The sequence below is a fragment of the Aphis gossypii genome, chromosome X (genome assembly GCF_020184175.1).
Source record: "Aphis gossypii isolate Hap1 chromosome X, ASM2018417v2, whole genome shotgun sequence".
In the NCBI taxonomy this organism is placed as follows: domain Eukaryota; kingdom Metazoa; phylum Arthropoda; class Insecta; order Hemiptera; family Aphididae; genus Aphis; species Aphis gossypii.
In genome coordinates, this window is record NC_065533.1 from 32,884,131 (window position 1) to 32,895,675 (window position 11,545).

General features: G+C 31.1%; 1 protein-coding gene across 1 annotated transcript; it reads right to left on the reverse strand.

The window, feature by feature from the left end:
• Positions 1–31: 31 nt before the first annotated feature.
• LOC114121013 (protein lines-like) lies at positions 32–7,487 on the reverse strand. The gene is made up of 2 exons (XM_027983151.2): positions 7,020–7,487; positions 32–3,892 (listed from the first exon to the last, which is right to left on the reverse strand). Exon 2 carries the CDS (start codon positions 3,867–3,869, stop codon positions 2,058–2,060), a length of 1,812 nt encoding a protein of 603 aa, XP_027838952.2. The 5' UTR covers positions 3,870–3,892; positions 7,020–7,487; the 3' UTR covers positions 32–2,057.
• Positions 7,488–11,545: the final 4,058 nt, after the last annotated feature.

Below are 11,545 nucleotides of genomic sequence, written 5' to 3' on the forward strand. Positions count from 1 at the left end.
AAATATATATATGAAAGGAATTCATTAGAATTTATAAAAAAAATGTTTATTTATTTTTATACCAATTACAACATAATTCACTAATAATTACCTTATTTAATTATACAAAGTGTGATTTTATAAAACAGTAATATTACATACATAATACATTTCAATTTTACATTTTAATAGACATCTAAAATTATAATTGAAGTAAAAGTCATATTCAATAATAATTGCTTATTAACATATAGTAAATGAATAGATTTACAAAATAATACATAAATAAATTAACAAATAAATAAACTAATAGAAATACATTTTTTTAGGAATATTTTGTAAGAGAAATACATATACATTAAATCTCAGACTAAAAACCTCAGCATTATACCAATATGTGAATATTAATTTATTCTATTATTTCTAAAACGTTAAAATATTATCTTTTTGTATTAATAACAATTTGAAAGCTGTCAAAATTTTGTAAAGAGAGAATGGATAATGGGATGAAAAAATTTGAATACCTCTATTATAGACCATTTAATATTTACCTAGTATTATTTTTATTTTATTGATTTAGTAATATTGAAGACTAAGTCTTGAATGATGAATTATTGTTCTAAGTTCATATGGTTCATATTGAAAACAAAAATGTATTTCTTTTAGATATAAATTGATGCATGGTAACGATAATAAGTAACTAAAGGCTTACAACATGAAAATGTATTAATAGTGTCATAAAAATAAATTATATACCTACTAAATATTAAAATAAGATTTGAGTTATATATCTATACTAATACAATGTTTTGTCTTTCGTTTTCAATAATTTTATAATCTATATTATTCTACTCATTATTAATATAAATAAATTGTTCTTAGTGTAATCCTCGATATAAAATGTCAGTAACGACTAATAATTTCATTTGGTTTGTTGTCTTTGGGTCATCATATCATAAATGGTGGACACATCGACTATCACATATTGGTATAATATACAAACTTTAAATATTAAAACGTTATACACACATACATAATATTTCTATTCATATAAATATCGATTTGTAATTACTGTAAAGAATACAAAGAAAAAAAGAAAAGAAAAGAAAAAATAATAGAATAATAGTTTAAAACAGATTTCAAAAGAAGTTTAATAAACAGATAATTCTTTAAAGTTAATTAATAAAACTTTAAAACTAAAACATTTAACATAAATAAGTACAAATCAAAATATATCCTAAGCTACATTTAAATGTATCACTCTAACAATAGGAAGTGAAATTGGACTGTATTAAGTAACTAAGTAAAACTATAAAAACAAAGAATAAAACAAGAAAAGACTACAATTTTTAAGATAATATGAAATTAGTAGATTTAACTAAAAAAATATATATAATAAATAAACTATGCAATAAAGTTCTCTTCAATGGCAAAACTTGGCTAAAATTCTTATTCCTAAATATATGCTAGTTAATTTAAATAGTTCCTATGTATCAGTCTTTTTGTTATTTTTTATTATCTAAAATAAATAATTAAAATACCTAACTTACCTATATTAATGTTTTAATTCACAACAATGATTAACTTTACTATACAAATATATTTAGCAATGTATTAAATTCTATAAAATAAAACAATCAATAATTGAAAAAAATTACCTACTTACACTAAAGTATATAAAAGGTTTAGTATCAATAATTAATTACTTTGCATTTTACAATTTTAGATTAAAATACTCTAATTTATATCCAAAATATATATTTTAGGTCGCATTTAATGAATCGATAGTAAACTAATAGTCCCTTAAATATACTTTAATGACCCGCGATTGTCCATTAAATACAAAATTGGTAACAAACAAGTTACCAACATTATATTTTTATCGACTATATAGAGGTTAATTCTGTACACTATACTTAAATTTTACTTAAAAATAATTTATAGTTTCTTAATCTAATTTAGATTTTGGTACATAAAACTTTAAATTAGGAAAATAAAATTTCTAATGTATAAAAATAAAGTTTCTTAAATATCAAAAATATATTTATAAGTTAAAATAATACAGTAATAGGGTTCATTTAAATGTTTATTACAGCTACGCCCGAATACAACTCATTACATTTAACTAACAACCGTAATACTGGATTAAGATTGTATGGAGTTAAATCATTTTTAATGAGTTGGTCAAGACTTGTTTGTAAGCCCATCAATGTAGCCATTGTGCTTTGCAATTTTGTATCACAACAAAGACAAAACTCTGACCACCTATTGCATATGAATTTCAACATTCGCATAATGTACAATAGAAAACTAGTGTCACTACCCAACAACAAATCTAATATCAATTCGTTTAAATCATTATTATAAGATGATGTTTGTAAGAATTCAACTAAACTAGCAGTGGGATTTAGCACTTGACGAAGCATTGGTAAAGAGTTACGGCGATAACATAATACCAGTGAAATATCAAGGGTACAAACCATACTCTCAATAAGTACATCGTTGCGATCTGAAAATAACTGCACAATCCACTGTGCAATTGGAGTTTCAGGTAGATAAGACATACACTTCTTAACACACGTGTCAAGCTTCCGTAAAACTTCATTGACACTACTTTCAATTATTGCCATCTCAGCATCTATTTCTTCAGAGTCTTCCGATTCATCAGATGAAGAATCACTGGATGATGATTCATTTTTTGTTTCCTTGATGATTGTAGCCACTGCTTTTAAAATTAATAAAACTGTGTCTTGTAATAATTTTTTATCTCCTTCATCTTCTTCTCCTCCTCCAAATTCTCCGGGACCTTTTCGGAATGGCATGTTATTCAACATATTTTTAGTTTTGACAACCTTGACTAATTCTCTAGCCAACATACAAGGTTCTTCTTGCATGGTACCTTGTACAGCCAATGTGGTAGTGTAACACAAACTTTCATTGAAAAGATTAATAATATTCTTCCAAACTACTGGTTGAACTTTCGGCCTCCTCAAAAGAATAAGCATTTGTCCTAAATCTGCATAAAAGTATTTAATGTTCATAACATTCAGATTAGTTTTAATAGAAACCATCGAAGTCCATAACTTGATAAATTCTATGATGGCAATATGTCCCATTTTATGACTGGATTGTTCATTATTAAGATCTGTAAAGTGATCAAAAGAAGACATATACCTAATAAATTTCAATACAATCATTTTCCATTGAGTTTGTAAAACTTCAATAACTTTAGTTTTAACAAGGCTTATTCCAAATTCATCGTCCATCTCAATTTCATCATCTTCAAAAATAACTTTTCTGCTAACACAATTTTCAGGCACTTTGATATTTTTTTCATTATCGTTCATTTGTGAATCTCTCCAACACAATACACGTTTGAAAACTGATATAACAGGACATAAAGTTTCAGGAGATCGACGAAGAAATAAATCTGTTAACTCCTCTACCCATACATTATCTATTTTATTTTGCGAACATACAAATATTTCTGCTAAAGCATTACTTGCTGCGTATGATATGTAAGGATCTGTTTGTGTAAGTAAAGATACAACTTCATTTATGATACCGGTTTTATTAGAAATCAAATAATTACTTAACCGCTCAACACTAGTGCATATAGTACCTTCCGATTGTTGTTTGAGGGCGATATCACAAGTCAACCGAGCTGAACTCAAAAAATTTAAAAGTCGTTCTTTACTCCAACTACTAACATTTGAGACCCTAAAAACTTCTTTTAGCATGCATGTTTCGGGTAATTGACACAGACAATGCTTTGTCAAGTTTAAACTAATTGTATCAACGTTTAAATCTACCAAACGATATTCACTGTCATTAATTTTCTGCTTCTTAGCAAGTGGCAATGTTTTGTTCATAGTTTCTTGTTCTTCCATACTCCCAAAAGCAGCTCAAAAATCTATAACAGAAAAATAATTCGAGAAAATTAATATTTATTAAGTTCTTTAAATTAGGTACATTTAAGTTATTAAACTTGTACTTTAATGAATAATAATAGTTAATCAAATATTATCAATATTTGTGAAAAAATATAAATAATTTAACTACCTATTTCAATTTCAACAATAATTGATTAAATATATAGGTACCCGAATATATTCTAAAAGTAAGTAGGCTGAGAGTAATGATATTTCTTAATAAATGTGTATGGAAATAATTGTATCTGAGTAAGACTATATTTTTTATTTTTTATTTATTTATCAATTATCATTAATAAATGATACAAATGTATGAAAATATGAAAAAACTTAAATATTAACTCATATACCAAAATGAATTACCGATATTCAGCGTTAACCAATAGAAATAGTAATTTTTCATTAGCATAATAAAAAAATTAATGTAATTGAATATAATAAAACATTTATTTTATTAGTATAATACTATACAATTTCAATATGTTCATAAAATGTTTCAAATCTAAGAGTTTGCAGCAAATTTTTTTATTGAATTTAAATAAAGATATGCACATTGCACATATCTTAATAGTAACTTTTTTATCGAACAATGGATTTCAGGAAAAAAAAGTTATAACTGTTATTATAACAGTATAAAACAGTATTAAAATGAAAATCCAGAATATTATCAAGATTTATAACTAATTTAATATTATAGAATCCAATAAATAATGTTGAATTATACAAGCATTTAATCTCGCATTTAATTTAATTAATCACATTTAATTAAATTAAATTTTAATTAATTAATCATGGTGTAGGATAGGGATCACCAACCAGTCAATCTTCTTAAGAACATAGGTTGATTATTATAAAATTTAATTTGACCATTATCAGTCGATCACGTCATAATAAATTACAACAATTATTATTATTATGAAGAAACAATAAATAATTATTCTTTGGAGCTTAGACTTTTAATTTTTAGCTTATCAAACAAACTTCTTTCTAAAGACTTAAATTCTCCTGGATGTTGATCACCAGGGACTTAATATTTCAAATATAGCTCACTAGTTTAAAAAGGTTGGCAACCCCTGGTATAGGAAAAATTTACTTTTAAAAACTTGAATATATACCTATGCCTTAAAAAGCATTAAAATATATAAATGGTACCTAGTGCAATAACAATTAATTTTTATAATTATAAATAAGCTATTAGGTAGGTATACTTGAACAATTTATTTCATAAAATAAAATTCTATTAAATCCTATTGGCATAAGAATATTATATTTTATATTAAGTAGGTATAAAATTAATATAAAAATATCTAGGTAGGCTTGTACAATTTATTTAAAAAAGTGTACATCATTAGAAAAATAAGCCTAAAATTTTCTCTTTTTTTCTTTATAAAATGTAGTAAATAGTAAATTATAATTAATGTCTAGTAACTAGTTTAAGTAAACTTGATATTAAATCACTAAGTAATACATAATATAACTTAATAATATTTTATAGTGTAATAGCTGTTATATTTAACATTTAAAATTGTATATAATATTAAATAAATTGTATTAATTGTATTTTAATACAAATAACCCTGGTCCAATTATAATACTTTTATACAACAAACCCTACTCTGTAGAACTGAAGCTGCTTTCAAATTGCTTCATAATTTAAATTAGGTATCTATATGGTCAATTTTTAGATGTGAGATAAAATATCTTTATTACAAACAACAGGATATAGATGCATTCCAGTTTTGTCATTGATTATTAATTGATGAAATAATACACTACACAATCTACTAAACTGGTAATTTCTATTCATAGTAGTATAATTTATAAATTAGTAAGTAAATTATCATATTAATTTGACATGTCTAAATAAATTATTCTTAGATTTAAAAACTATCACAAAATAAAGCTATTTTAATCTATAGTCATTATGTTAGTAACAGTGAGAAAAAATTAATATAATATATAACAAAGTGTAGGTATCTGCCTAAGTGAAAGTTAAATATACAAGAGACAAGACTCATTCAAATGAGAAATCATTTCATGTGTCAAATTATTAACAAATCAATATATAAAGAACAGTACTTTTTTAAGTTACTAGATACCTAGCCTTTATGTAAACATAAAATACATAAAATTAAAATCTACAATCTACCTTTAAATGCTATATGTGTATTATAAATTATTATTCTGTACCTAATACCTACTCTTAATATTGAATGGAAAAAATTTAAAATAAGTATTACAGTATTTCATGTTTGGTAAATTCTAGGTAGGTACCTAGCCATAACTGGATATATTATAATTAGAAAATTTAAATTTAATAATTAAAAACCTAGTTAATGAATGATGTTTGTAAAAAATGTATCAAATAAAAATTGTAAAGTAATTAATTGTATAGCTAATCAAAACAATATAATCTAATAAATTCTTAATGTTTTTAAGCTTTTCAAAGTTGTTTTAAACATCAAAAACTTTTAAAGATACTATAGTTTTAGATTGAATTTATGGGGCAATAGAATTTCGTGCTCTAGTTAAAGCTAGCAACCAAAGTCGTGGTGGTCAAAAACTAAAAACTGGGATAAAAAAACACTCGCCAAAGTTTTCTGAATAATTAGGTATAGTACTTATATTTAAATTTTAAACGATGGAAAACGACGGACGATCAGAGAATTACAATCATTGGCAATGCTCAATCAGTGTGTTAGTGCCAAAAAACGGGTAAAAGAAAAAAAATAGGTATAGGTAGCTATCAAAAAACGAGTAAAAATAAATCGTAGGTAGGTAATAAAACGGAACGAATTAAAATTAATATCATAACGTCGTGAAAAGAATCGGAAAGAGAGAGAGCTTAGGAGCTATAATATGTGGGGAGGGGGCGCGGACGAGAGGAGCCGCAGAGCGCGCGCAAAGCTCTCTCGGCGCGCGGCGGACACGTCGAAAGCTCACAGCCACCTGCGGATTGCAGCCGTGGCCATATCGTACGCGGCGGCTGCCCGTGTTACGCCCGCCGGAATACCGGTCCGGCACAACGCCATTGGCGCGCCGTCCGTACTCGTGACCAGCGGCTCCCGTTACGAGACGACGGAAAAAATTACCCAAAAATACACTCACCCAATTGCCGTCGTCACGAAATCGTCCGTGGGGGAGGCGGCATTGTGGTCGTCGCGCTTTCCGCCCGTCGTCGTCGTCGTCGTCCTGTTCGGCGGCGGCGGCGGCGGTCGCGGCGGAGGCGGCGTCTGCGGTCCGGTGAACAGCACACGCGGCCGTAGCAGCTCGAGGCGGGCCCGTCGTCGTACACACGGACGTCGCATGCACGGCTGTCGGTCCGGACAGGGCCCCTCAGCCGCGAACGGTCATCGCGGCCGTGTGACGGGGCGCGCGCACGCGCGTTATCGCTCCGGTGTATTGGTCGCGATAAGAGACGACGAGTGATACAGGAAGAATTTTGTTTTTTTTTTTCTCTCTATTCAACCCGTTCGCGCGCGTACGTAATGTATTTCGTAAATCGGCGGCGGCGGCAGCGACGTGCGACTGTGCGACGTCGACAGTTGCCGACGTTGTTCGTGACTGGCGCGCGGCCCGACGGCCGACGACGGATCGTGGCGGAAACGCGCGCCGCCGCGTACCCCGACGGTGGCGCGGCCCGTGGCGGCGGCGGCGTCATCGTCGGCGGCGGCGGCGTAGCTTATGGGAATAATTGAAGGCCTTCGTCGGCGGGCGGTCGCGCGGTACGACCGGTCGGCGGGCGAGGTGGTGGGGGAAGCGGCCGTCATATTACATTATACGCGTACACACACACGCGAAGAATATTACTATTATTATTACTATCGTGTGCGTAGCGTACGTATATAATGTGATATTATATACCATATAGCCGTGGTGGAATATAACCGTGTCCCGCGGCGGAGCGGCCGTGCCGCAGTGTTGCCAATCGCGTTCGGCGGCCACCGCGGTACTCCGTTACGACGGCGGCGGCGATATAATAATATTTTTACGACGCGAGCGGCATACCGAGCGGACGACGACGCGACTTGTTGGCCGTTCGTTCGTTCGTTCGCTCGCCGCCGCCGTCGACGGCGGGCTACCGGAATTTCGACAAAACTGCCAACGTGACGACGACCGGCGCGCGGTCGGCCGACGGTTCTCCGGGGCCGCGCGTTCCGTTCGGAAAGCTTCGTTCGCCGTCCAAAGGATTAACATAATATGGTCGTACCTGCGACCGGGTAACCGTTTACGTGCAGTACAAATACAGTGTACCGCGTGCGTCCACACGCCTTTGCGAGTGCCGTCGGCGCTTGCTTTTCGAACTTTGGCGTTTCGAAGCTTTTCGAAAACTCTCGCGTACCTATTAATCGTGCGTTTTAGAAACGGTCTGCAGGTCGACTTAGGAGCGTACATCATTATCGTTACTCTTACGATGTGCTGTACGATGAAATCTAAACCTCGTGTTCTGCAGTTCGAAATCCCAATATTATTCTCGCTTCCAAATCGAATATCAATCAAACAGGTATCCGGTTACCTGACTCGCGATAGGGTAAAAACGTCTACAAAAACACCTTTGAAGGTCTTCCCTTTGTGCTCGTTCGTAACTCGTATCCGTCATGCTTGCATTATGTTTCATTTCTTTTCGGAATTGGTCAATTTTTAAAATGAGAATAACCTACCCGTTCAAACAAAAAAAAAAAAATAGGTACCCACGTCAATAAATCTAAACCGCAGCGAGCGCATAAACCGTCGTACGATTAGTCTGACCTTGCGTGAAATACCTTTATTGTTATACGTCTTGTAAAAGTTTCAAATACCTATTCCTGCAAATGGCGGGTGAGTGGGCGACGGCGGTGCTTAAAATTTTTCAAATTGCGTAGGTACTGTTCCGCCACATATGCATATAACAATATTGTGTATAATATTATAATACATAGTAGGGTTTAACTCATTTACTCGACGCGCAATTCAAACAAATATAGGTACTTCAATCTTTGTTTAAAATACAAACTCTTGTATATATAAGTAAATACCGCGTGATACATAATCTACATGTAAGTAAATATCAAATAACAACAACTACCTCATAGAAACGACTCTTAATATTATATTGGTGTAGGTTTTTTTTTGAGTAAGTAAACAAAATATTTTGACTTCGTGTCAGCATCGTACATAATAATATATATATATATATATACATATAATTATATCCTTCCGCCATTGAAACTACACAATTTTCGTACAAAAATGATAAACTGCATTGTACATACTTTAATGTCGACCAATACCAAATTAATCAATTATTAAGTCATTGTTGCAGCAGTTATTACGCTGAACAATATTTTTGAGTTAGAAGTATGAGGTAAGAGCGAATTTTATAGAGTAAGTACCTACCAGAGAATATTACATTCCAACAATAAACTGTGAAAAATAACGAAAATGCAGATATTTTAAACATAAATAAGTTTCACTTCAAGGTTTATACAATTTAAATCACTATATTGGATATTTTAAAAGTTGTAGTCATATATTATACGAGGTACATGAAAAAAATTCCTTCGCCTTGTATACACGATAATATATGACGCTACAAAACGATGAGTACCGTACCTGTATCGACCGACGATTTTTTTTTTGTTTATACTTTGATAGTCACGTGTTTGCGAGTGTACAAAATACAAAAAAAAACATTTTAATTGTAGAAAAGGTAAAGTCACCATAACCCGTGTAATATAGCAACAAAAAGGGTGTAAAAGATTAAAGAGTCGTTTTTATGATCATACCATACAACAATGCAACGTATAATATTTCAAATAGCGGTCAAACAGTTCACACCTGTCAGGTAGGTACGTACCCATTGACAGTCACCGTCTCTAAGAACATTTTCTTTGGACAAGTCTTCACAGAGAATCTACAAAATTTATTGGTTTTTGATTTTCACCGGCGCATGGGCGGAGAAGTTCATTTTGATTTATTAGAATTGATATTTTCTATAAAAGAGACAAAACCTCGCATGACAAATGACAGTTGAGAAACACGCGTCGACAGATTGGTACTTTCATGGTACTTTGTAGCTGTACATTACAGCCAGTAGATTAATAGAGTATTAAAAGAGAAGAAGACGTATTAAATCAATGATAATTTATTTGTTACACGATTTTATTTTTATTGAAAAAAAAACTTTAAAAATCATATAGTGTAAACACTCATCCGATTATTATAAAACACTCAAGCTTAATAAATATTCATAAAGAAAAAATACTGGGAACTATTAAACGAACATCAGTCTCATTTTTATCTGTAAAACAAAATGTATTATTTTATAGTTTTGTACGTTTGTACACAACAAAACATATTTACGATTGTTACCTACATAGTAGGTATATATTATATAGACATATAGTATAGTAGTACCTATAGCTTAAGGCTTAAGTGATTTTAGAACTATATAACTCCATAAGATTTACGCGTACCGTTAATTAAAACTGTATATAGAATAAGCTCTGTTGATTAATCAATACACAAATTGTTTGAAAAGTGATTAAATAAAAAACGTTTTAAGCGTTATTAATAGTAAGGTTTTAGAAAAAAAACAGATCCGAAATGCTCTCAAAAGTGTCGTTTGTCAATTATTATAGTTTAATTTAATTGTCAAAGCACCTATTGATAAATGATGATAATGAAATTATTGATCTTTTTCAACTAGTTTACTAGCCTATAATGTTATCGTAATTTTTATTTAATTTCCATATAACTACATAAAATACGGCACTATATCATGGTATATCTCAGTTTACGAGTAAATCGGCATTGCGGTGTACCTCGCTTTGTAAACTAATCCTATCGATTTTTGCAATTCGACTTACTAAATAGTACATTATATAGTATATACTTGGTATATTTTCGAACGTGGTTCAATCTACTTTCTACACTTATCTGATAACTCTAAAAACAATTTCTGGGATTTGAATCAAAATCGGTCAAGTAATTTTTTAGTCTATAAGCTACAAACACAAAGACATTGTCTTTTGTTGTACAATACATTTGCGTAACAAACATTAAATTAAAATATATTATTTGTTTTAAAAAAATCCTGTTGTAACGCATAATAGCGGTTGGGCTAATTCAAATCAATTTGTTTTTAAATGTTATTTGTGCAACCAATATCTAATAATATAAGTAAACAAAAAGTATTTGATTTTTGAGTAAGTACCCGAACTATAAAGTCATATTTGAATAATTGAATCATCCAATAGCAACCTATAAGAAATCGAGTAGAATATAGAAGCTAAAAACACCCTCAATATTAAGGATTTGATATTGGTATATGACTCTTAAATAATATGCATTCGGTCCAGATGCCCAGTTTCTGAGATAAACGACTTCAAACTCTTCGGTTTTTTTAATATTACCTATATACGTTTTTCGATAAAGCGTGTGTACAACGTGTACCCAACTATATAGTACCCGTGTAGTTGTAGTATACCGTATATGCGTTATATCGGAAATGATTTGAAAATACAAATTAGGTAGGTGTGTAACTACACTCCAAAAAAAAAAAAAAAGTAAAACAATTTTATCACACGGTTCGAACAACTGGAAACAATAGAGATAAAAACAAAATAGTAGGTAGAGGACGTATATAATATTAT

Bases quoted from the DNA above. Each gene is read 5' to 3' on its own strand.
- LOC114121013 (XM_027983151.2), bottom strand. From the start codon at position 3,869: ATGGAAGAACAAGAAACTATGAACAAAACATTGCCACTTGCTAAGAAG.